Raw genomic sequence first — 26,875 nt, forward strand, 5'->3', positions numbered from 1 at the left:
AGCTGCTGGTCCCCACTTTGTGGTACCAAAACAGAGTGGGGACTGTGGCAGCCTTTGGGCTGGGTTGAAATCTATGAAGCTTAGGAACAGTTTCTTCCTAAGGGCTTTGGAAATCTTTTCATTTAAGGCCATATGGGTCTCAGGCTGCGTGTCAACAGAATGAATAAAACAAAACTTTATGTTATCCACAAATGAGTTTATAAAGGATACTGAGATGAAATGGCCAGAAGTTCAATTACGGGATAAAAGAAAGCCCAGCTTCGGCAGCAATGGATTAAAAAGAAGCAGAGAAAACTTTCCAATTTGCCATTTAAGGAGCATGGTAATCTTTGCCTGCCGATGCTTTGAGTCCTTCCGTGGGGGAGGATGACAAGGAAAAAAGAAGTCTTTAAATTAAAAAATTCTCCCCTGATTCTCAAAGGTGCCAAACAGCCCAAGCTCTTCATTCCTCTGGTGGGTGGAGCAGGTGCTGAGCTGCTCTGAAGTCAAGCTGTGCTCATTTTTGTCTTTCTCAAGCACTGACTTGAAGCAAAAGGCCACGTTTGTCTCCTTTGTGTGGAAGTCACACGACTTTTCCTTTGTCAAATAAACTGTTAACTACGAAACTATTAAATTAAAAATTAAAAAAAAAAAGAATACCTACCTTAGATAGAATGCATGAATGTTATGTTCAGATTGAATCGGATCAGGGCATTAAGAGCCAAGAGGCTTAAAAGGAAAACTTCAGTGGCAAAAAAAAGAGAAGTCGCGGTACATCTGCAGTGAAAACAGCTTCAACACGTTTGTTATAAAATAGTGCATATAGGTTATGTATCTTTAGTGAAATTAAATGAGGACTCTCAAGTTCTCTTGGTTCTTTTGACAACCTTTTATCAGCTCGGATGACACGAGATCTGTCAGAACTTGATCATCCAGGATATCTGAAGATTTTCAGCCGAGAGTAAAAGATGCACTTCTGCTTTGAGGTCCCGCATGCAGACAAAACAGGTGACCTCCTCGAGTTCTATGGGACTTTATTTCCTTACACAGACTTTTGAAATCAGAGCCGTCTAGTTAAATAATCATACTCCTGTTCCTCCACAATATGCTCTTTAAGAAGCGTCTGCTCTTACTTTTCTTCAGGGAAGTTTTTTTTGCTTTGAGGGCAAACACAAGGAGAACACTTCTTTTTGTAGAGCATATTTTGTTCCACCTGAGCTACAAGCATGTCTTATCCTTGCTAAGGCTCTGTGTATTTATCAGGGGAAATTGGATAGATTTAAAGTTAAATTGCAAGCCTCTTTTCTTTGGCTTCTCTTCTATAATGCCAGCCTACATCTCCCTCTGTTCCCACACTTTGGAGGTGGCTTTTCTAAAGCTTTTACCAAAATCCCGACCTTTCTTTCGAGGAAGGATATTAAATGAGATGTGCAGCAAACGCTGATTATCAGTCGTTTTAATTTGGTTGCATCCTGTGTTATCTGCTCAGTCTTCAAGCCATAAACACTGAAGTAACTTACTTAACATGTGGTGGTGCTATTCAGGCTAATTGGATTACAGTCCCATGTAAAATTAGTCACTGCTGTGAGTTTTTGTAGGCTTTTCAGCAGAACTCCTGTAATTGCATACTGCCTGCACTGTAAATAACACCGGGTTACACAAAGTGACAGTGTTTTGAATATGGCTGATTTGTTCATATTGGACCTAAAGGTTAAGGATTTTGTGCCCAGAAGCAAGAATTGTGCCCTCTTTGGATCATTTATGTTTTGTTTCTTTGTTTGTTTTTTGTTTTTTTGTGCCTAAACTTTTCCTGTTCCAGTTAAGCAGAACTGATATTCCTATAAAAGTATCCATCTATGCATTTATTAAAGCAGTGTTCTCCCTGCTCTGGCTCTGATTTTTGTTATCATAGCAAGAACCTTTGGCCATACAAACCCAGGTGGATAAGCAGAGGAACAAAGCCGTGTTTCTTACATTGTTTTATCCACTTGCATGTTGGGAAACTTCAGCATAGAAGGCAGTGGGCTTCTGCAATTGATGCAGATCTCTAATGTGGAATCACACCTGCTCATGTAATTGCTGTGAATCCCCCATATGATCCCACTTATTCAGTACACATGGTGCTCGGTGTGCATGGCATCCGTTATTTATTTGACAGCATTCAAACTTCACAAGATTAAGGTAGGCCCTTCTGCGTTGCCATTTCTATAATATTATAGAACTGAAAATAAATGTCTTAATTCCTAAGGATAAACCTTTTTTTTTTTTTACACATAACAAATGCACAGTGGCTAAAATGAAAATTACTCCAGGTTCTATTTGTGCTTGTAAGAGGGAGGTAAGGCACTGATGGCTTGTATTCTTAGGTTAATTTCCCTCTATTTCAGCAGCTTAAATCTTAAATCTCGATGTTGAGCTAATTACTGAGCCCCCTTTTGCATGAGCAATGATAGCAAAATTCAAACTATTCTCCATATTCTGTAAGGTGTGAGATCTGCTGGCCTGAATCCTCAGTGATCAGACTAGATTCTTTGAACAAGCTGAAGTTTAGTCATCAAGAACCACATTTGCCACTTTGTTTTGATATTGAAGTCAAGCAACACACCCACATTGTGTAAGAACTCCATAGCAGATGCAGAAATAGCATCTTCCAGATAATCTGGGATGATGATTAATTGCCATAACCCTGACATTTCTTCTTCCCTTCTGGAAGTTCCTCGCCTCTTTCATAACATAATTCCTGCACTTTCATACTTCTTTCAACAAAGAAGGCTGTAATAAAGGTCTGCAGAAAGCTGTGTTCTATTATACAGCTGTAGAGAAGAGTATAAATGAGAGGAAGATGCTGTGTAAGCCTGTAAGCAAGGATTGTTTTATAATGTGTGCTCCTAGGGGACCTGAATCAAAGATAAAAGGGACTCAGCTGTACTGTTTGCTACCATTTTAGTAGCACCATGAAGAGAATCCTTGAAATATACATATAGGTAGATTCCATAGAATCCAAGAAAGGCACATTTATTACCTTAAACATCTTACATGTTTTTAGCATGTTTTTGGAGATATTTTTTAGATATCTATCTATATAAGTGGAATGAAGCTTGGAGAAGACAAGGTTCCAGAGACACCTCAGCGTGGCCTTCCAATATTTGAAGGGAGCATATAAACAGGAGGAGGGTACAGTTGTTTGTGAGGGTGGATAGTGATAGGACAAGTGGGAATGGTTTTAAACTGAGACAGGGGAGGTTTAGGTTAGATATTAGGAGGAAGTTTTTCACTCAGAGGGTGGTGACACACTGGAACAGGTTGCCCAAGGAGGTTGTGGATGCCCCATCCCTGGAGGCATTCAAGGCCAGGCTGGATGTGACTCGGGGCAGCCTGGTCTTATAGTTGGCAACCCTGCACATAGCAGGGGGTTGGAACATGATGATTGTGGTCCTTTTCAACCTGGGCTATTCTACAATTCTGTGATTCTATGATCCTTATCCAGAATTACTCTGATAAATCTGCCACTGCTTCTAATCTCTGGATTGGACCATAGTTTTATCTTGCGCTTGGGGTTAAGCAGTCCATGCATATTTGGACTACATACACAACATAAATACAGAGACTGGGGAAATTACCTGTGTTAGCAGTGCTGTGTTTTACCACCATGTTTTCTGTGTCTAGAGGGATGCCCACTGCATTCTTATCAGGAGGATTTGAGAGGACTTCTGAAATGACATTTCCTCTCTGGGTTATAGAGAGTATCTCTCTGAAAGAGAGACTGAATGACTTTCAAATGAAAATCTGATCTGAGAAACATGGCACACTTTATCTAAAATAACAAATGATTTCTTGATAGCTTGAGTCTATTGTAGGATTAAAACTTCTTGGCATATATAGAAGCTCAGCTGATCACTTGAACGGCAATTAAAAAGTAGAACAAGTACACTCAGAATATTGTTTTTGTGTCAAAAACGCTCCTTCATGCCTGAAAATGATAAAAAATTGCAATCGATCCTTACAACTGTTGTGTTCATCTTTATTGATCAGGCCAAAGAAAGACAAATCGCAACCCAAATAAGATTATAGTAAATGTTAGCGTCGTAGGGGACTGTAGGATGATAGAGAGCTATTCATCATCTCAAATGGTGACCTGTCCGCACTCACCCCGCAGTCAGCCTGCTGTCTAATCACATCCCTATTGATTGCATCTATGTCCAAGGAACCTGGACGCGGCTGTCATTGGGCAGCTGGGATTGCCGAACGCGAGGGGGTCACTGGTGTGAGGAGGATTTCATTTTCATTTTCTTACCGGCCAGCAGTGATTTATGAAAAAATAAATGACCCCGAGTCGCACGCGTGGAAGCCTTGATTTCGGTACAAGTGAATGATTAGGTCTGAAGCTCAGAAGCAGGGCTGCAGCAGAACACCGCGCTCTTTGTGATCTGCGCGTGCCCTTTGACCGTGGGAGACGCTGCACGATTTGTTATCATTTGCAGTAAAATATTGGCCTGGCGATGCAATTGGAGCCGTGTTCAGAGTTGGTGTTATTGTCAGTGATTTCTGTATGTATCAAGTCCATAATTCACATGGAAGGACCTTGGAAGGTGATTTCCTCAATTGGAAAGGGAAAATGTTTTTATTTTTCTAGATAGCTCTGCATGCTTCGGAGTTTCCATCAGATGTTTCTACCATAGTGGGCTTTCTTCCCTGCATTTCTCATAACCCAATTTGACAGAGGTACATTTTGTTCAGGACGTGTTTGCTAATTCACTGATTGAGGATACTGTCGTCTTCAGCACTTGCAAAAGAGTGAGCTTTCCACTTAAAGGGCTCTTTTGCTTATTTTCTGGCAGTGTTTTGGTCACATTACTTTTTCAGTGTTTTCAGTAAATAACTTGAAGCGCTTGCTTTACCCAAAATAGAACTGGAATGACACTTCCCTGTACTGCATTGTTCCATGCATGTATGCTAAATTATCCAAAGAAGTAAAATCGTGTTACGGAATGAATAACCTTAAACCGTAACATTAATAGGTAGGTGGTTAAAATAAGGATTCAAAAGGCTTTTTCAGCAGTCACACAGCATGTAATTGTAAGAGTTTTGTTGCCATGTTAACGTGCCTTCCTGGGATGCCAGATGACTCGAGAGTTGCAACACTAAGAAGGGGATCTTGCAAGTGCCAAGAACACCTCGGTGCTTCTCCACAGCGTTGTTTCTCCTGTTGGCTCCTCCATTCATGGAAAAATAATGTTTCAGAGAACTTTTGAACTGCTTTAACTTTTCATTATTCCTCCAACTGTGAAGCCAGGTGCCTTTGCTATTACATCTTAAGTCCAACTGTGCTAGGACTATAAAAATCTCTTTAAAAAATACCAGGTATATATTATCCGGACATGAAGCATCACAACATTATAGTGATTTGTCTTTGAATATTCTATGTCCCACTGAGAAATTTGACCATTTTCATGTATAGAAAAGTTTTACTGCTTGATGACTCATTCTTGTCTGACCTGCATTTTGGAAATTGATCGTTTGCACGTGCGTGGTCTTACACTTCATCTGGAGGAATCCCAGACATATATACAGACTGGAAGGAACAATCCCTGCAAGTAGCCCTGCAGACCAGGACCTGGTGGATGAAAAACTTAACATGAGCCAGCACTGTTCTTTTGCATCACGGAAAGCAAATGGCAAGCTGGGTTTTGTCAGCAAAGGGGTGGCCAGCAGGGACAGGGAGGGGATTGTCCCTCTCTGCTCTGCCCTCGTGAGGCCCCATTTGGAGTAATGCATCCAAATCTGGGGCACCCAATACAAGAAAGACATGGAGCTGGTGGTGAGGGTCCAGAGGAGGCCACAAAAATGATCAGAGGGCTGGAGCACCTCCCCCTTTGAAGGCAGATTGAGGGAGCTGGGCTTGTTCAGCCTGAAGAAGTCTGTGGGGTGACCTCATTGAAGCTTTTCAGTACCTAAAGGGAGCCTACAAACAGGAGGGGAGTCAACTCTTTGAAAGGGTAGATAATATCAGGACAAGGGGAAATGATTTGAAGGAGGGAAGATTTAGGTTGGATATCAGGGGGAAGTTCTTTACTATGAGAGTGGTGAGGTGCTGGAATAGCTGCACAGAGAGGCTGTGGATGCCCAATCCATCCCTGGAGGTGTTCAAGGCCAGGTTGGATGGGGCCCTGGGCAGCCTGGGCTGGGTATTAAATGTGGAGGTTGGTGGCCCTGCCTGTGTTGGGGGGGGGTTGGAGCTTCATGATCCTTGAGGTTCCTTCCAACCCAGGCCATTCTGTGATTCTGTGATTCTCAGGAGTGGTTGAAGCAACTTGGAAGTGTAGGAAATTAAACTAAATTTCTGCAAGCAGCATTGTTGAGGCAAAGAGCAAAAGGAAGAATCAAGCTGTGGTTAATTTATTGTTCAGCCTCGGAGCCTGACATCAGTATCATGTGCAAAATAGTTGGGGATGTGTGTATGTAAGTAACACAAAGAGACTCAAACAAAGAAGCAAGAATTCAATATTTGGATTTTTTTTCCTAGTGGAGAAGCTTCAGAGGTTGCAATATTTCCTAGTGCTTAACTGTGTGAATTGTACCCTGTCTCTCTTTGCAGTTTCCTTCTTGTGAGTCATCTCTTTTGCAGAACCTTCCAGGGCCAACAGGATACACTTAACAAAAATGTCTGTGGAGCTTTGTAGTATAGCAGAGATGAGGGCTGTTGGGTTGTTGTCTTTGTGCGTTTGTTTCCTTTTTGTTGATGGTTTGGTTTTGAGCAACTGAAATGTGTGAAATATCTAAATTAATGTTACTTACCGGGTGTTCACATGTATATAACAGCTATTATGTGAAAACCGTATTATTAACTCTTAGACTGTTCTTTTCCTCTTTTTTTAACTTTACAGAGTGCCCAATTCTACAAAGTAACCACAGAGCAATACCAAAAAGCTGCCGACGAGGTGTCAGCCCGGTTCAAGTAAGTCTTTTCTACCTTTGTTTTTGAGCCGGGCAAGTAAATGAATGCTTATCCATTTTAAAATGCATAGTAACTCCCATTTCTGCTATCACAGATCCTATCAGTCTGTCTTGGAAAAAATGCTGCTTGTTCAGATGAGAGAATTTTGAAGAATTTGGAGGCCATTGCATAGTAACCATAAGCTTCATGGAAATTAGATGCGCAGTCAGTAATGTCCTAATTAATCTGTATTTGATAAGACGTGTGAAGTATCCTATAAATATATTCTTTAACTTTTTTTTTTTTCCTCTGCTGGGACAACAAAAATGTCGTTCCAACTTTGCATTACAATAGCATTCATCCTGTGCTTGCATGACGTGAAAGGATTTAAATTAGCAACTTCACTTTGCCCCTACCAATGAAGGTCAGATTAAATAAATTTTATTAGTCCTGAGGATGGGTAAATGAAGATGCAGTAATTGATGTATCAAAGTGACTCTGACCCTTAGCCTTGGACTCTTCCCTTTTTGCTAGTTCATTCATTAGGTAGAAGGTTCCATTTATCATTTCAATGAGGATACAAAGAGAACTTCATACAACCTTATAGTTTCAGCGGTAACCAAGAAATGCTGTGCAAAGGGAATTATTTTTGTTCCCGTTTTTAGGTTTCTGGAGGCTTTTTGTTGTGCTTTCGATTTTGTTTTGTTTCTCTCTTTGATGAGAAAGAGGAGAAAAGGTTTTTCTTGAGCTGCTGATAGTGATGGAAACTTCTTAACTGTAAGATAAAATCATTTTAATGTGAGGAGTTGCTAATATTCTCAAGTGCGTACGTGAAATCTTTGTGCTGGTTAATGATGCAGAGTTTATATAACTGTGCACTGAATTCTCATGTCCCTTAAGTCAGAGGGACAGAATGATCATTGACACTGGTCTGATTTTAACATAATTTGGAGGTCTTTCTGTTACAGATGGGAAGCCTGGTACGCTGTCATTCATTGTCATTATTTTCAACTGTGTAAGAACCCCATCAAGGGGGCTGGGGGGATATTTTTCCTTCCCTTGTTGTGGCTGCTTACTTTCATGTTTTTAAATCTTAATTATTGCCTAATCTAGCTTGTACTATTGCAAAATGAGACGTTATTGTTATTTGAAATGGTAGTTGATAGCTTTGTGTCGTTATGGCCAGAGGTAGGAAACTTTTTAAAATCCGTTTATTTTTCCCTGGTATGTAATCAATTTCCTGAATAAATCTAATGCTTTTGTGTTCTTTTTGCATACAAAGAGCTGGCTAATGGACCAGTCAGCTTCTAACAACAGCTACATATTTTAAGGAAGCCATTTTGAAGGATGCTTCGGTCTGTGCTCATAAACGAAAGAGTTTTTAACAAAGAGGGCTTTGATACCTGGAGATTCCTGTCAGTAGAGCAGATTGGTCAGTTCTTCATTTTCTAGATACTAGAGGTACTACAGAGTCATAGAATCACCAAGGTTGGAAAAGACCTCCAGTATCACCCAGTCCAACCATCCACCTATCACTGATATCTCCCACTAATCCATGGCCCTCAGTACAGCATCCAAGCATTTCTTGAACATAAGAGACTTATCTCAGCTGTTTGACCAGACTTCATTGCAGCCTCAGTACTGGAAATGCAGTGCTTTCTCTGTACTCCAGGCTAATTTCTCTTGAAAATTATTTGGAGCTTTCAGATGTGAGTGGATTTCATTTTGATCCATTGCATTAAATACAAAAGGAAAACGTTAACAGAAAGAAAAGATGTCTGAAATATGGACATAAATCAGAAATGGTGTGATGAAGGGCATAAAATCTCCATGTTACTGTACCATTTTAAACTCTTGCTTATGTGAAATCCTTTTAAATGGCACGTCCTTTTTTACTGAGAGTTGAAATTCAGCAGACGTAATTTTAGCGCTGCCTTTTGTGTGTAGCTTGATGGATAAATTATGAATGATTTAGTGAGACCTGAAGATGATGCTCTTTTGGCGTCGCCAGGCACTTCTCATGTTCAGTTTAATTGCACGTGAGGATTGTGGACAGAGTTTCAAGCAGGGGTGTTTAAAGAGCTTGTTTAATTGGCTGTAAAAGGAGAATTAAATAAGGTTGAACTGCTGGATTTTGTTAATGCATAAACCAGTGTGCTGCGTGTCAGTGTGATTTCAGGTTCTAAGTGAGAGACTAATAGATCTAATTGTGGAATTATTGTAAAAGTCTCCATTTTAAGCATCTACAATGCAAGGAGTTACTAGCTGTTATTGAGATAACTTGTATTACTACAACTATTTAAGCTGTATCTCTTTCAAGAGCAAAGTGTTGTGGTTAATTACTTAAATATTTCCTGGATTTTCTTTTCCTTCCTCCATTTAGTCCTTGAAATTGCGTCAGCTGTGACTTCCTCAGTCTACAGGGATAGTTCAGCCCATTGAAGGGGAATAACCAAATATCCCATATAGGTTTTGTATCCGAGAACTGACAGCTCTTCTGTACTTTGTCTGCAGACCTTATTGATGCCTGTTTATTACCTTCTGCAGCGCTGCCTAGATTAGACTGATATTCCAAATGTTCATGATAAATGTTTTATCTCCGCGGGGTCCTGATACACATTGATCAAATTCTGAATTATCAAATGGTTCATCTCTTTAAGACACTAATTCACATTGATCAAATTCTAAATGACCAGGTTCAGCCAGTTCCTGCAGTACACAAATTACATTAAAACAACATTACTAGGGCATGCTGCCTTTTCTAATGTAGGAGTTATGTTACCCGCAGTTACATTATAACCAGAATTATTATATTATGAAGATGTCTCTGTTATAATGAGAAGTTTACACAAGAAGAAAAGAATGTGATGTTACAGGAAGAACCAGGCTTTGGGCAAAGATTTGGACTTTTCACTAATCAAATTGTACATTCATATTCTTTTTTTTTTTTTTTTCCCCCTTAATTTGAAGGGCTGGTAGCGGGAAATTTGGCAGCTGCAATGGTGACATTTTATTCCCCCATGGTGTTTAGAGCCAAGAAACGTCTTGATTACTCATTTAGGAACAGAGTAAGCAGAGAGCACAAATCCTGCCTAAAATAAATATTTCTCCTTTATTTCCTGTGTTTTTTGCTTCCTTGCAGTAGATTACACTTCATAGCTATGCACTAATGCTTGTTCAAAATATTTAGCCGTTCCCATCCTGCTCTCTCTTAGCCAGCATGGAGTTGCTTCTGGCTGCAGGTTCCTTGGCAAAACCACGTTCCATGGCTGTTTGTTTGCATTTGCGCTGCCCTGGTGGTAGTTGTACAAAGCAAAGCATGAATCACACAGAATCACAGAAATCAATAAGGTTGGGAAAGATTGGTCCATCTAGTCTGATGGTCAACCCATCTTCACAATGCCCACTAGGCTATGTACCTGAAATGAACTGTACAATGGCCTGGGTTGAAATGGACCACAATGATCAGCAAGTTTCAACCCCCTGCTTTGTGCAGGGTCAACAACCACCAGCCCAGGCTGCCCAGAGCCACATCAAACCTGGCCCTGAATGCCTGCAGGGATGGGGCATCCACAGCCTCGTTGGGCAACCTATTCCAGTGCATCACCACCCTCTGAGTGAAAAACTTCCCCCTAATCTCTAAACTAAACCTCCCCTGTCTTAGTTTAAAACCATTCCCCCTTGTCCCAGCACTGTCCAACCTCCTAAACAACCGTTCTCCATCCTGTTTATAAACTCCCTAAATGGAAATGGAGTAGCATGAGGGAACTTTGTCCTGGTGTCACTTCAGTGTCACTTCTACATTCTTGTCTCTGCAATACAGCCAAATCTGGACCTCATGCTTTACAGTGCAGTATTTAGATACATTTACATGTCGGTAGGCTGCTAGATGAAATTATCACCTGCAAAAAGAAAATTCTTTGCATCACAGGCTCTGGATGTTTGAGTTATTTATCCCAAATTCCAAGTTTTGTTGGCTTTATTCCCTTACTGCAAGACATCTGATGATGAACCCTGCCATCAGAGGACATATCTCTAGGGAAGTGCAGGAGATTGGTAATACACAACAAGGTTTGGGATTTGCTCGGGGTGCTTCACATAGGTGCAGTCTTTTAAGAATTCTTTTCAAAGTAGTTTTACAAAGCATACCGTTCTATTTCTGATGGTTCTAGCTTGTTTCTCTTGCTTTCGTAATTTGATCTTTGATGGAGGTGAGGCCTTATAGCCAGCCAGCAGGCTGTAGTGGCCTTAAATATAGTTCATTGTGGGATGATTTGGGACATGGAGAACTCAGAGGGTGGTGATGCACTGGAACTGTTTGCCCAAGGAGGCTGTGGATGCCCCAGACCTGCAGGCATTCAAAGCCAGGCTGGATGTGGCTCTGGGCAGCCTGGTCTGGTGGTTGGCGACCCTGCACATAGCAGTGGGGTTGGAACTGGATGATCATTGTGGCCCTTTTTAACCCAGGCCATTCTGTGATTCTATGAGCAGGATTATTAGGCAAGACTTCAATGTCATGCCTTCCTTTAGTTACTGGCTGCAGTGTCTTGGAGCTTGGTTTGCTAATGATTGTTGAAGATATAAAAAATAAAGCACTGTTATGTTGTATGGTCGTATGTAATTACACAAAATATTCCTTTAAGTTGTGTTTTGGCCAAAATTCACAATAGAAACCATAGCTGACGAGGTTTGTGATGAAGCCAAATAAAATGAGGAACAGTGACACTGTCTCACAAAGCAGTGAACGACACTAGAAATAAAAAATGGAACAGTTCAGAGAGAAGATAAGGTTTGTAATGACAACTTTGGACCAAGAGCTGTGAATGTTGGGTCATTTCAGGGCACACATGGTGATTTTTCATGGGCTCTTCTGTGTGATCTGTAAATTAGGAATATTGATGGTTCCTTAATGTAAATGTCTTCCGTAACTATGATGTGATACATAGCTGTAACATAGAAATCCATCCTTGATACCCATGTAAATAGTTGGTGCTGCTCTCTCTTCTTGTGCAGATCTGATGCTGAGAAACAGCTTTTTCTGCCACCTTAATTAGAATTGGTTTCATTTGAACGCTAAGACTATAAGTACAGATTATTAATTATTTACGAAATATTACATAATACTTCCCCAGCAACAGAAAATATAGAACTCTATGTAGAAATCCTTGGACAGAGCCTTCTCTCTTGCCTTCGAGTGGAGTCCCTTTGCTCAGCCAAAAAGAATCATGGAATTTCTCGGGTTGGAAAAGACCTTAAAGATCATCAAGTCCAACCAAAGAGCGTGAAGTCCAACCACAAAGACAGGACTCTGAATAGAAACATCCTGAATTCATTTCTTCCCTCAGGTAGAAAGCATTGGAGTGCTTTGTTACAAAGCAGTTGTAGTATTGGTGGTGATACTGTTGCTGACCACGTTCTTAAATTCCTTTTCCTTACTGTGTAAAAGAAGCATCAACGGGATTGACTTTTCTGTGTGTGTGTGTGTTTATGTGTAACTGATTATTTATTTCAGTATTTATACTTAATATAATATGATCATCCTTGTAACGTTAGCGCTTGTTGTGTCCTCTTCTCACACTGAAGAAACAAGAACAGGCTGAAAAGAACCCACAACCAGACTTAGTCAGATCTGATTCAGCAAGTCAGTAAGAGAAGCACAGCTCAGCGTAGTGCTGTTTGGAAACGATGCCATCAGTCACAGCTGGGGACGATGGTCCTGAGTTACCCAAAACATCCCTCAGATGAGCACAGGGCTTGCGTGTGTCTAAGTTATGCTAAGAGTGTTAAATAGTATTAACTCAGCTTTTTGTAGTAGCAGAGAATTCCTTCTTTTTGCTTCGCTGCTCTGTCTGCTTTTTGGGAGCCTCGGTGCCCCAGGGTTGCTTCACCGTATCCGCACCAACAGTTGTGTTCACACCATACAGAGGGTGACACAGTGAGTTGCTTAGGTAGGTTTAAGCAGTGCTGTTGGCTGATAGCATTGCACAGCACTGCACTTAATGAGAGAAGTGTAAATGGTGTTTTGTGGAGTGGATGTGGTGCTGTCACCCTTCCTAGTTCTGTAGCAGTTTGGATTCAGAACACATAGAGCTGCTTCGGGTGGAAAGAGAAGTTGATAAAGAGACTACAAACCTTATTTGCCTGTATTATTTATTTAGTACATCCCAAATCCTGTTCCTTTTGAATGCAAAAAGAGTAAAACCAAACTTTTTGGCTCACTCCTTTCAGCCTTAGTGCTAATGGACTTGTGTCAAGGTTCCCTTGAAGGGAGGAGTGGGGAATGACTGTTTAGCATGAGTGCATAGTGATGGGACAAGGGGGGAATAGTTTTAAACTAAAAGAGAGGAAACTTAGAGTAGATGTCAGGAGGAAATTCTTCTCAGTGGGGGTTATTAGGTGCTGGCATGGGCTGCCCAGAGAGGCTGTGGATACCCCATCCCTGGAGGCATTAAAGACCAGGTTGGATGGAGCCCAAGGCAGCATGGTCTGGTGCCTGATTTAGTGTCTGGCAGCCCTTCCCATGGCAAGGGAGTTAGAACTAGATGTTCTTTGAGGTTCCTTCCAACCCAAACCATTCTATGATTATTATCTAATATTATTATTGCAACTCTATGAGTCATGAATTTCTGCCTTTGGATAGATTTGCCTGTTGCTGAAACGGCTTGGTGGAAGGACTTCGGTCAGCAGTTATCCCTCTCTCAGCTTTCATCCAACCCTGGACATAGATAGGAGAATTTCCTTTGAACAGCATTAGAATATCAAAATTCCATAAACCCTTTATCCAGTACATTTACCTACAAAATGATCGCTTCATAAATGACAACTTCAGTTTTCCCTGCAGCAACACAGATATTTAACTTTCTCCCTTTGATCGATAGAGCCCATTAGGAATGAGAGTACTCGACAGAGCTGGATGAAATATTAATTGCGTGCTTTTTAGCTGGATGCAGATTCATCCTGAGCAAGGTGGGAGCAGGAGATTCTGGCATAATATCTGTGTGTTCATGTGGTGAAAGAACTCAGAACCATGAGTCTGTTTGCACGGGTGTGTGTTTTCATTGCAATGTTTGATCTGCGATGTCGACTTTAAATGCTCTTATTTGTGCTGGAGATAGTTCTGAAGCATTCAATGCCATTTTTGAGAGTTAGATTAACTTTTTTCTTTTTCTTTTTTTAATCCATGATTGAAAATGTAGGTAGGGCATTAGCTAAGAGGCTCAAGCCAATTCTTTCCGTGTTTGCCCTAATCCTTTTTTCCCTGGTCTCCCTTCTGGAAATCCTGGCTACATTCATTAAAGCTCTCCTCATCTCATCGCAGATTTTTCGCACAATTAGATATTTTATGTTCTGTAATTGAGAAACCAATCGTTACATTAATTTCAGTACAGCAAAGTCTTTGGAGAAGAGAAGGCTCCAGGGAGATCTCGTTGGTTTTAAACTGAGATAGGGGAGGTTCAGGTTAGACATTAGAAGGAAGTTTTTCACCCAGAGGGTGGTGATGCACTGGAACATGTTGCCCAAGGAGGTTGTGGATGCCCCATCCCTGGAGGCATTCAGAGCCAGGCTGGATGTGGCTCTGGGCAGCCTGGTCTAGTGGTTGACGACCCTGCACATAGTAGGGGGGTTGAAACTGGATGATCTTTGTGGTCCTTTTCAACCCAGGCCATTCTATGATTCTATAACTAGGAATTGTATTTGCTATGAATTAGTACTTAAAATAACAAAAAGTTTTTGGTAAAGCAATTATAGTAGGATAAACTTTCTAACAGATGTGGGCAAACTACACCTGTTAATCCAAATGTCCTTTTCCTCTTCAGGTGCATCAGATTGGTGTGTTAAGAGAAGAAAGCACATGCCTGTGTTTCAGCACACCATGGGCTCTCTGTATTTGCTTACACAGCCGCGTTAAGTAATTTTATAGACTTCTCATGAAAGCGAGCAAGTGAAACTTTTCCTTCATGCATCAGTGGCCAACAGTTAAATTGGCACGCTCCTTACTTTTGTGTGCTGGTAATCAAGCAAGTCCCCTGAAAATTGATGGATGCACTCATTAAGGGCAGTTCTTGCTGCTGGCTGCAGTTTCCTGAGCCGCTCGGAGCCGGCGAGCGCTGACGGTTCGCGGCGCAGTTGGCACATTGTGCTCCATGCAGTACATCTGGCTCCCCACTCCCTTTCAAGGACTAAAGCCTCTTGTTTTAATACGTTAAGCATCCTTTGTTGGGATTTTGTGTGCACACAAATAAATGATTTCCCACTTAGGGCATTAAACCGGGGAAGGTTAAAATCCACAGTCTCTTCCCTTTGTTATTAATTTGTTCTCTGTTTTATAATCTCGTGTTGCTGAGATTTGCCAGTACCTTTTTAAGGACGTTTTTATGAGTCTAAGCCATCTGCAGAACCAAAGCCTACAAATCTCACAGCCCCCACTTCTGAGCACACAGCAGCCTCTCGTTCTGGAAGGCAGCAGGTTTTGCAGAGTTGATGGCACGGCTCTTTTTTTTTTAAGACTCATACACCTGTTTTTCCTCTTAGAGGGTGAAGAATGAATTGCCAATTACTTCTACATGTTCCAACACGACGGTTCATATTGCAGGAGCGTGTGCTACCTGCTCAGCGATGGCCCCCAGCTATGTAACCAGCCGTTCCAAAATGGTGGGGTGGAAAAATAGCAACCCTCCATCGGTCACTAATATTTGTGCATGTGCAAGCTGTGGGAAGCCAGGTCACTGCCACTGACCTTTGTTTTCCCAGCAGAGCTCTTGAACAAGATGAAGTGATCAAAGCAGGATGCCAGCACATCAGCACGATCTCATTACTCTGTAAGCTGCACGTACTGGTGCTGCTGTTGCTGCATCAGGCGATGCTGATTTGCATTCACAACACCTCCATTACTTCTCATTTGTTGCTACTTGTAATTAACCACTTCTTCCCCCCCCCAACCCCATCCCCCCATCCTGTACTGTTGGGCAATAGAGAAAAAATAGACCACAGGCATTCTGTTTAGACTCCATCTAAGTGAAAACAAAATTGTCAAGCCAAAGTATGCATTAAACATTTTGGGAGATAATAACAAATCATATGCTTTGCGACCGACTGTGGTTATACTCAGAAAATAACATTGGTAAAAACAGAATCAAAGATGACTTACGACGTAGTTAAGCTGTCCTGTTGGCTTCAAGTTCACGTGCGGTTAAGTTCAAAAGTAAAACTTCCCTCTTTAATTGCCTGCAGTAAAAATTATTACCTGGACTTGAAAATCGGGCAGTTTCTTTGGTGTCTAGCAAGTATCTTCCACTCACCTTCTTACTCTGTAATTATGAAAAGCTAAATGGCAGACGTGTTATTTATGTTTCCTGTATTGGAAGTTGACACTGGGCATGTGGAGAAAAGGGATGCTTTAATAGCTCTTTCTCTGAGAAGAGCTACACTTTTAATTGCATTGTATCTTCCATTATTGCTCTTTGTCTTCCTGTTTGCTTACGGCAATCCAAATCACAATGAATCTCAGAGCATGGAGAGTACAGTGAAGATTTCAACCTTAGTGAGTTGTCAGGGCTTCAGCATAAAGGGGCCATCAGACCTGGAGCATTCAAGAAGCTGGTCCTCCTGTGTCTGTGCCACAGTACATGCAGTGCAGAGCTGCAGCTGTCAGCACCTGGAGCTGGGGATGCTGCAGCTATAGGCAGCTAAAAGGGTGGCACCGGATTGCTGTGTTGTGGGTGTCACTTTTCTGTTTTGATGGAGGAGAAAGTTTGTCTCTTTGCTGCTGTTCTGTGCTGCTGATGGGCTCAAACAATTAAATACAAGTTTGCCAGGTTGTGCTCAGTTTGATTTGTTGTGCAATAGAAGAAAACGGTGCAGCAGGCAGTTGGCAGCAGGTTTACTACATGGATACTGCACCACAGAGAAGCCTTTATATCTCAGTGTAGTATTGGTGCTTTTTTATGTACTAGAATGCCTAGTAAATTACTTCATACTGTCAGTTTTACCTTAATTAATCCATCTAGGTGCTACTGTAATAAAAATAATGAAAGGAGCTCATATGTGTGACCTAAGTGCATCCAGTCATCCTTAAGGTTAGGGGGCTGGACTGAGATCAGAGAGGTAAAATGAGCCAAAGCTGAGTCTGGAATTAAAAGGTCATCAATTGACATTTTTCACATAAACGTTATAAGCTGTTCTGTATAACACAGTATATCTTTTTTTGTTGACCTCATTGGTCATTGGGCCTCATTTACAGGCAAGAGGTCAGAAGTCCCCAAACTTTTCCATCTATAGCTAGCAAAAAGTGCTGACGTTTTGTCTTCTCTTTCTTGATCCCACCAGCAGCATGAAATAATTTGGTTTTGAAAAATAGAATCATAGAATCATTAGAGCTGGGAGGGACCTCTGAAGGCCATCTAGTCCAACTCCCCTGCAAGGCACAGGGACACCACAGCTCCATCAGGTTGCCCAGGGCCTGATCCAGCCTCGCCTTGAAAGTCTCCAGGGATGGGGCATCAACCACATCTCTGGGCAACCTGTGTCACCACCCTCTTTGTAAAGGATTTTTTCCTTATATCTAGCCTAAATCTACCTTCCTTGAGCTTGAAAACATTTCCCCTTGTTCTATCAATCACCACAGACCCTGATGTTGGTTATTTAGCCCTTTCTAGGAGCTGACCACAGCACCAGCCTGTACATTTTAGTAGCCTTGAAGAGGAAAGTAGCATCTGTTATATCCTCAAGAGCATTATTACTTTATCACACCTCCATATTCATATATTTTAGCACTTTTCCTCCTTCAGTCAGAGGAAATGTTACATTCAGATAAGCAAATTTTAGACAGTAGTGGCTTTTTGTGAATAGAGGGCTTTTTAGGTGAATATAAATGTTTTCTCCCAGGAGATGCAATCTCAAATTAAATTGTATTCTTCCTAGCTTAAAAGTTGCAGCAAGTTTTACCAATGGATATCTCCTTAAATGCAACTTTGCAAGTCGGTTAGGTGATCAGAACACAGCCATGTTGGCCACAGGGCTAGCCTTGTTGGTTGGAAGCACTCAGATCCAACAGGATAGTCTGTGTCCCCACCAGAAAAATTATGTTTTACTTATTTCCCTTGAATTTCCCTTGAAACATCATTCTGTTACTTAATATATATTCTACACCGCACATTTTTTTACTGAGGTTCTGGCTGTATTTGTTTTCTTTTAGCTTTGCTGTGTTATTCTGAGTATTCCTCACTGCAAAATTCTTAATTATTTTCTGAATATGCTTTTTGATTCTTTCAGTGGTTCTCACTGCATCTTAAAGCATGAGTCCTGAGAAACATACGAGAAAACACAAATGTAGAATCATAGAATGGCTCAAGTTGGAAGAGACCTTTTAAGGCCATCTAGTTCCAGCCATGAAAGATCCTAACCAGTTTCTGGGATGCTTCTACAACTTCTAACCATGTGTTCACACTTTCTTGAGTATAGTCTTCATTCTTAAGGAAATCAAAAGTCTTTTGCTGGTATTTGTGAAGAGGGCATTTCCTAAATATTTTTGTTTTACTCTGGGGGTTTAAAACATGTAGACTTGGATAGGTAAGACCTGATACTAATGTTTCATGGCACACATTTGAAAGCTTGAAAAGCACACCACCCTCTCAGCCTAAACAAACACGAGAAAGCACAAAGGAGATTTTTCCCTCTTAATGCTTATGGAACGGTTGCCAATTCAAGTACTATGTGTCTCTATGGAGGATCTATAACTGAAACAGGAAAACCTGTCAATATTTAAAAAGAAATAGTCATGATTGTCATAAAAATGTACTCTCTCACCTCTGCCTTTCCATTAATAGGCCTGCAATATAAAATCAAAGTAGGGTCCAAAATTACACATTTAAGCCTTGGGGGATGGGGCTGAACAAAACAGATAAAGCTAACACATGTATCTTTAAGGGAATATCAGAGTGCCGTGTCTGTGGTTATAAATGGTATCAGGATACAGGCCTTTTGTCAGGGGTGTGTTAAGCTGGATAATATTGCGTAGCAATTTCTGCACTGTGCCATATGCATTACTGGAAGCACAAGAAGATCAGGATCGAAAGATTTTGCGAGACAGCCTTTATAGATCTGTGTGTAATAGACTGCTTCTCTGTCTACACTGTTAATGAAATCTCACTCTTGCTGGGCTGGTGAAATGCAGCCCCTTTTGTTCCATCACATATGTTCTTTTCTCTTTGCCTCAACTTGATGCAGTGCTTTAGCAAAAGAAATTGTTAGAACCCTTTCAGTAAGAATATGTAGTCTGCACAACCAATATAGAATTTTAATGCTTTTCAGGTAATCCCAGTGCTGAACAGATCTAGCTCAGACCCTTCTTCCACTAAATATTTGTATCCTTTAGGTAGAGACATTGCAAATGATCTTCTGGATAGTCTACAAAGGAGGTTTTGGTGGCTCTTCAAGAGAATTGATTCATGATAGTGCAAATCTATGTAATGGAACTATGGCAGTTTGCCTTTATTTGGAACACAGAGGGCGGTGTCACACTGGAACTGTTTGCCCAAGGAGGTTGTGGATGCCCCCATCCCTGGAGGCATTCAAGGCCAGGCTGGATGTGGCTCTGGGCAGCCTGGTCTGGTGGTTGGTGACCCTGCACATAGCAGGGGGGGTTGAAGCTAGATGATCATTGTGGTCCTTTCAATGGTCCATGGCCATTCTGTGATTCTGTGAAACCTGGAGACCTGTTGGTCCTTCCCTTTGCATAATGTAATTCTTCATCAGACATGAGCAGTCTTCAAGTACATGGTAACTCTTATGTTCGGGCAAGTAAAGTTTTATTGCTTCTTTCTGAACATTTGCAGCATGGATATGTGAAGGTCAGACTCCACCATTAGCCTCTTGTTCTGTGTAAGCAATGTGAGTTTTTCAGGTAATATCCAAATACATCTTATATCATGCGTAACCCCTTCCTCTCCTTAATAGGGTGTGTGTATTACTGAATCAAGTTAGTGTGATTCTGTCAAACTTTGGGTTAGGTGCTCGGTTGTAAAACACTCTGGGTCACTGAAAAGGACAATCATTTTATTGAATATTAAAGAAATTGAGAGAAACAGTTATGTCTTCAAAACTTTCCTTGCCATTTAGCACTGAAAGTCCCAGTTTCCAGCCGCTGAAGAGATACATTGAACCCCTGGGTTGCTCCTCTGCATGCATTAGTAACAAACTCAGTGTAATATGGAACAGGCTTACCGTATCATGGACACGTTTATGAAGATTGATAACAGCCAGGGTTCAGTGTTAACTTTTATTGTCAAACAGGCTGCAGGAGAAACTGCCTCGTATTGCTTTTCCTTTGATTTATGAAAAGGTTGCTACATGAAAAAGACATCACATAAAATAGCTCTGCTGGCAGTAGCATTATAAAATAGGGTTGTAAGTAGACCAAACAATAACTAACTATAATTATCTTCATTATTGTCTCTCTGAGCTCTATTTACCTTTGCTAGGATGCTTTCACTCACTACCATGTTAAAGTGGACCAACCTTTCCCATCAAGTGTATAAGGATGATAAAATCCTACTGTTTCAGGTAGGCAACCCCAAGGAAGACCTTTTCTACTTCTTACCATCTTCAATCCACAAAATGAAGGAGATGATTTCAGTTTCACCTACTTCTGCAATCCAAGGGTGGTACTGGGAGGAAGACAAAAGATGTTCAGAAAAAAAATTGCTGCTTCTGTTACATTTCCCATCAGTGAGGTATTTTACTGGAAATTACCCATTCTCCAGAATGGGTTATTTCAGACTGTGATATATTTAGAGCCCTTAAAATCCAACCCCCAGCATAATGGTGGAGGTTGCTAGTTTCAAGCTTTAGAGAATTATAAGGAGAATTACTTTATTTCTCTTTCCTTCTTTAAGGAGGTGTGCCACAACAGGAGCAAGTGGAATCAGTTAGTAGCAATTATGAAAATCCTAGAAAGGATGACCCAGGGCACTACTGGCCTGTCAGCCCCAAAATCATGGAGCAGATGCTCCTGGAAGCTATGCTAAGGCACATGGAAGAGATGGAGGCAATACAGGATAACCAGCATGGCTCAGCCGAGGGCAGGACCTGCCTGACCGACTTAATGGCCTTCTGTAATAGCATAACTGCCTTACCAGACGAATGGAAGAGCCACTGATGTCATCGATCTGGACTTCTGTAAGGCCTTTGACATGGTCCTCCACAACACCCTTCTCTCCAAATTGGAAAGATACGGATTTGTTGGGTGGACTGTTCAGTGGATGAGAAACTGGTTGTGAGATCATACCTAGAGAATGATGGTCAATGGCTCAGTGTCCAGATGGAGATCAGTGACACGTGGTGGTGGTGGTGTCCCTCAGGGGTCAGTGCTGAAGCTGATGCTCTTTAATATCTTCATCAATGACATTAATGACAGTGGGATCAAGTGAACCTTCAGCCGGTTTGCGGATGACGCCAGTATAATAAAACATCAAAGCATTGCACCACCCAACTAAACGAGACCTTGGTGAAAAATAGGGACTTACTTAGAAACCATACACAATAAGATTATAAAACACAAAGCGTTAAAATGACTTCCTTGGATTAGATAAAAGTTCAGTCATGTAACTCAGTGCCCAGTTAATGCTGCCAGTGCACACTGAACGCATTAGGGGAGACCTTTGTAAGATCTGAGATGGCAATGGCAATAACCCCCCCCCAAACCCTTCTGGTGTTGAACTGCTTTTCCAATACTGTCATGTCTTAAAACAGTCCAGTGGAACCAAAGCAGGAGAAATAACAGGATGAAACTTGAACGCTGTGCTTCACAACTCTTCTCTCAAAGTTCATGGTTTGTTCACGGTGCATTTTCCCCGCTGGGATGCTAGAAAGGATGTTGAGTTTCATTATATTTTCCTTTATTTCCACAGCGCATTGGACAAACACATTAAAGCTAAGATATGTTACAACGAGGTCCAGTACCCACTTAGCAGCATGTTTGCAGGGTGATTATTCCTCTTTGTTTGTTAACACATTATTGTTTTTGCAGCACAGCTGATGATATTTTCTAAAAAGATTGACTCCCCACAGCCTGTTGCAAGACCTGGGGAAGCACAAATAGTCTTCGTAGCTTATAAGAGTGAATCCAAGCCCTCTTTTTGTTGAAAAGCTTCATGCCCAAATGAAAAATAGGCATTTATTTTACTCTCTCTTAACTTTTAAGATTGCAACCTTCAGTTCCCTCCAGTAATCATCGCCCACGGGAGCAGTGATGCTTGAAGTGTTTAACTGTTGATTGCTTTTTCTGCACACTGCTTTGCCTCATAAAATGTCTTATGTTTGTGGTCAGTAGCAGGCTTTCAGGCCTCTTATGGCTGAATAAAATAGTTAAACATATATTGCTCGAGAGAGTAATATTTGGATAATAATGTGCCACGAGTTGGTGTCTTGTGGTGCTTCATATTTAGTGCAGCAGTTGACCTTTGCTATAGATAAGAAATGTGTCTCCTTATTACAACACATTTTATACCACCTATATAAGAGGAAAGCTGTTTTTTAGTGGAGTAGTGTAAGGTGCTGTGAAAATTTTATTATCACGAGTTTGGGATGATGATGTTACTCATGAGTTTACAAAGCCTGAAGTGAATTGTATAGCCCTTGGGAAATACACAGTAATAATAAATCCACAGTTGTGTATTTGGTTTATGCTGCTCATTTGGTTGGTTAGTCTTTACTCAGATCTGTCTGTGTTCTTCTCTTTGTGTGTATGCGCTTTCACACACACTCTGTGATGTTACATTACTGTGGAAAATTGAACACGGGGACATGAATAAAATTAAAGTGATAATTTTATCCACTTAAATGGATAGTTTACCATGGTGTTGTTTCACCGCTTTTGTATTGAAACAGATTTCAAACTATTGCAAAATGTTCTTTTCCTTTAGAAACGAGGGAGATTTTGTTGCATTTTTACATAGTATGCAATGCTAATCAATACACCCACATAGCCCTGGAACAGCAGTGGCTGCAGACCACTGGCATCACGCATCTATCAGAAATGTCAGCCAAAGCATCAATTAAATTTCACAAAGACTGAATCTGCTTTGCGATCAGCTCAGGCTGGATCTGAGGAGAGCAATAATTCCCTGCTGTTTGCTGTAGCTCCTTTTGGAAGATGCACTACCCAGACCTGCATGGTGCCAGGAAGCACCCCAAAACTCATAACGCTAAGAAATGGCACCACCTGGTGTTGCTGGCCGTGGTGGTCTTTGACTTCTCTGCTCACAAACAGCTGAGAGAGTGAAATGTTGCCAGTCTTCATTAGATAACTTCTTGGGAGGAGTAACGAGACAGATCTCAAGTGATGCTACATGCAAACTCAAAATGAGATTTGAAACGCAGGCGTCACAGTGCTGATCGTGTGTGCGTGGATGGATGGGGTTATGCTTAAATCAGACTGAGCAGATTTATGGTTGGATTTGTTTGTTTCCAATTCTGCCTTGTTCTTGGACAGGCTTACATGCATCCAAGATGATCATTCTCTCCTAATTTATCAAAATAGAAGCTAGTTTTGATCAGTGCAAGATCAAGAAGTTCTTTCTATTGTATTTATCTCATGTATTCACATTACATGGGTGCAGTGTATTCCATCTAGATTAAACTGTGCCTTTCCAAGCTGATTTTTATTCAAGACTATACTTGCTATATTATCTTTATAGTACAAAGGCGTGTATGCCCATTTAGAAGTCTAAAAATTGCATTGCTGTCATCCGTGTAGTTGTTTGTTTTAGCATTTAAAGCTTATATTCTAGTATTCAGTGAAAACTGTTCTTCAAGCTCTAGGGTTAAAAATGTGCATCCCAATTTGGGCAATTCCAGCATGTGGTTCCCCTTGCAGCTGCAAGGACCAGCTGTGTGTAAGGTACATTTGTATAATAATTTGTTTGTGTATTGGGTGGTGTTTGTATTTTAAGGCTATTGGTTTGTTTGTTTTCTTCAGGGAGGGGGAATTTTATTAAGGAGTTATTTGAGATAATAAAATTCAAGGAATATCAATTTAAATAAGAGCGTTCCATCTAATGGTATCTGTCAAGGTGGATTACTGTCTCATTTCTTTGATGAAGATGTTCGGAGCATATGCAGTCCCAGTAGGTCAGATCAGAGGTCCTTCTGGCTGATAGGGCAGCTGCTAGGAGTGGATACCTCAGGAAAACTGAACAAAATAGGGGAATTACACCGGGATGCCAAACAAGTAGCGCAGTGTGGCATTTCTGAGCCTAACACTGCATTTTTGCTCTTAATCCTTTGATGGGCAGTACCTTACAATTGGCTTCTGAACCCAACTGTGCTTATGATACCCCAGTATCCCTTTGCAGTGACTTCAGTTTTTCATTATGTGTTGTATAGAAAAGGCTTGAGTTGTTTCCTGAGTTGTAAACCTGCTGCTAGAAAACTTCATTGGCCACCTCTAGGAATAATTGTTCCCTACACCATTGATGATTTCATACATCTGCCTCGTGTTCATTTGCAGTTCTTTTCCAAGGATGGAGAGATCCTAGTCTACTTAATGTAATGTCCTACAGTGTTGAAGAGTTGGTTCATCAGCTTAATTAGGATTCACAACCAGGAAATCTTTTCTGAATCCCATTCTGATTTAATCCTACTGGAAGTCCCAGCCCAACAAAGGGTGCAAGAATGTGTGTAACTCTGCACGTGAAAATGTGAAATTAATCACTTCTTGAAGTTGTTCTTGTATTTATGTGCTTTTCCAGATTTGAGATCGTAAATTCTCTCTGTTAATCTCTGTGATGCTGCTTCCTCCCTGTATGCAAGAGATAAATTGTCGCATTACAAGGAACCATTTCCACTTTGCTTATGTTAAAAGCTGAACTGCTTTCCTATCCTACCAGGTGAGGAATCATAGAATCATAGAATGGCCCAGGTTGGAAGGGACCTCAAGGATCATGAAGCTCCAACCCCCCACCACAGGCAGGGCTATCAACCTCCACATTTAATGCCAACCCAGGCTGCCCAGGGCCCCATCCAACCTGGCCTTGAACACCTCCAGGGATAGATGGGGCATCCACAGCCTCCCTGTGCAGCTGTTCCAGCACCTCACCACTCTTACAGTAAAGAACTTCACCCTGATATCCAACCTAAATCTTCTCTCCGTAACCTTCACCAGGCAAAGAAAAAAGCATCCAAAAAGGCCAAAGTGCTGACTACCAGTCCTCTCGTTAAACCAGGTTTTCATCAGCATATAAAACTTGACTTAGTGCACTCTAGGCATAATTAATCATCTATTTTCAAGAGGTGCGTGTATATGAATATGCTGGAATGTGTCTTTCCACCTCATCTCCATCCCTAAATTTCAGAGGTCAAACTGCTGAAAACAGACTTTTATTTGCTCTTAATAGAGATGAAATAAATGAGACGATGGCAAACATTTGCCAAAGCTTTTATGGAACTTTAGGCCAAAGTGTCTAAAAATAACACGAGCAGCATTAACATGGAAACTGATCCCTGATAGCACCAAAAATGCTTATACTGGGGGCAAAGTTTGTAGGACCAGAATATCCCAAGTTGGAAGGGATCATAGAGTCCAACTTCAAGTTGTACTCAGACTTCTGCAGAAGTCATTTGTTTAGTGGTACCATCCACATTTGGCATGTATTGAATATTAACAGAGCAGGAACAACTATAGTTCCCTTTCGCCACAGAGATTCGTTAGGAAGATTCTTTCCTTTGCAGCTCTTGGAAAAGTCACATTATGTAGTCAAGAGTAAATAAAAGCAAGAATCAACTCCACAGTACTTGATCTTATGCTGGCAGTGCTTCCCACACGGTAATTTGGAGGGCTTTGTGTGGGCACAGTTTGATTATGGACTGCTTCGTAACATCAGTTACAGATACTCAGAAATCAGATTGTGGTATTCCTTCCAAATGATCTTTAGAAGAGCGTAACCGCTTGGTTTGTGCTTTACATGTTTCATAACTCACTCGCAAGTCATCACTCACTTATACGTGCGAAGAGAGTTTTAAAAGATTATTTAATATAAAGAGTAAATTAATTGAAGAGCTAAAAATAATGGTGCAGCAGAAAGGACCTTCATTACCATGTGCCCTTTCATGTTCCCCCCCCCCCCCCCCCCCCCCCCCCCCCGCTATCTGTTTTGCAACTGTTCTCTATACTGTTCAGTAAGTCCTGCAAATTCACTGAGCATTGGGCCTGTGCAATTCACTCTTTGACTCCTCCACCTCCCTGGGCAACCTGTTCCAGTACTCACTACTCTTTCTGAGAAGAAATGGTTCCTAATATCCAACTTGCACCTCTCCTGGCACAACTTAAGGCTGTTATTTCTCATTCTATTGCTGTTACTTGGGAGAAGAGGCCAACCCACACCTCACCACAACCTCCTTCCAGTGAGTTGAGGAGAGAGTCTTCACTTTTGAAGCTCTTCTGGTTCTTCACTGCTATTTCCATGTTGAATGACTCATGATACTACCTTCCATCCCCCTGTGCACTCCCATGCATCAGTGCATTGCTTCTATATGTGCATTGTAAGGAACTTGAGGACAGAAACAGACTTTTTCCTTACTCTGTGTGCTGCCCAGCACTGATGGGCTCTGATAGCAGCAGCAGGAGCAAGTAAAGCAGGTCAGGACATTGGCTTCAGCTCTCACCTGTGCTGTTGCATCAGGTCTACCAGGTAGCACACTCCTTTGCAAGGCTGGATTTTGAAGCTAGCACTTCCCTGGATGGCACCCAGCATAGTGCACGTGGTGGAAGGTGTCCCCAAGTTCTAATTTGGCCACACACGTGCTGATTTGTAGGCAAAGAGTTTGCACATAGTGTTGGGTTGTGCTGTGCTTTGCTGCCTGACCTCGGACCCAAGGCATTTTATTGAGCAGCACGGGGCTAGCACTGGATGCCAAGGGTTGCACAAAGAGGAACAGATGCTTCTGATGAGTGTCGGCATTTTAATG

At 41.4% G+C, this 26,875-nt stretch overlaps 1 protein-coding gene across 4 annotated transcripts in view; it reads left to right on the forward strand.

Moving 5' to 3' along the window:
• The window catches only part of CHCHD3 (coiled-coil-helix-coiled-coil-helix domain containing 3), a 155,804-nt gene that overhangs the window by 118,329 nt on the left and 10,600 nt on the right, over positions 1–26,875 (forward strand). For all 4 annotated transcript variants that reach the window (XM_072340570.1, XM_072340546.1, XM_072340555.1 and 1 more), the window contains one exon: positions 6,864–6,934. In XM_072340570.1, coding sequence (XP_072196671.1) covers positions 6,864–6,934 — 71 coding nt within the window. The remainder of the gene's footprint in view (positions 1–6,863; positions 6,935–26,875) is intronic.

Source organism: Excalfactoria chinensis, chromosome 1 (genome assembly GCF_039878825.1).
Source record: "Excalfactoria chinensis isolate bCotChi1 chromosome 1, bCotChi1.hap2, whole genome shotgun sequence".
In the NCBI taxonomy this organism is placed as follows: Eukaryota; Metazoa; Chordata; class Aves; order Galliformes; family Phasianidae; genus Excalfactoria; species Excalfactoria chinensis.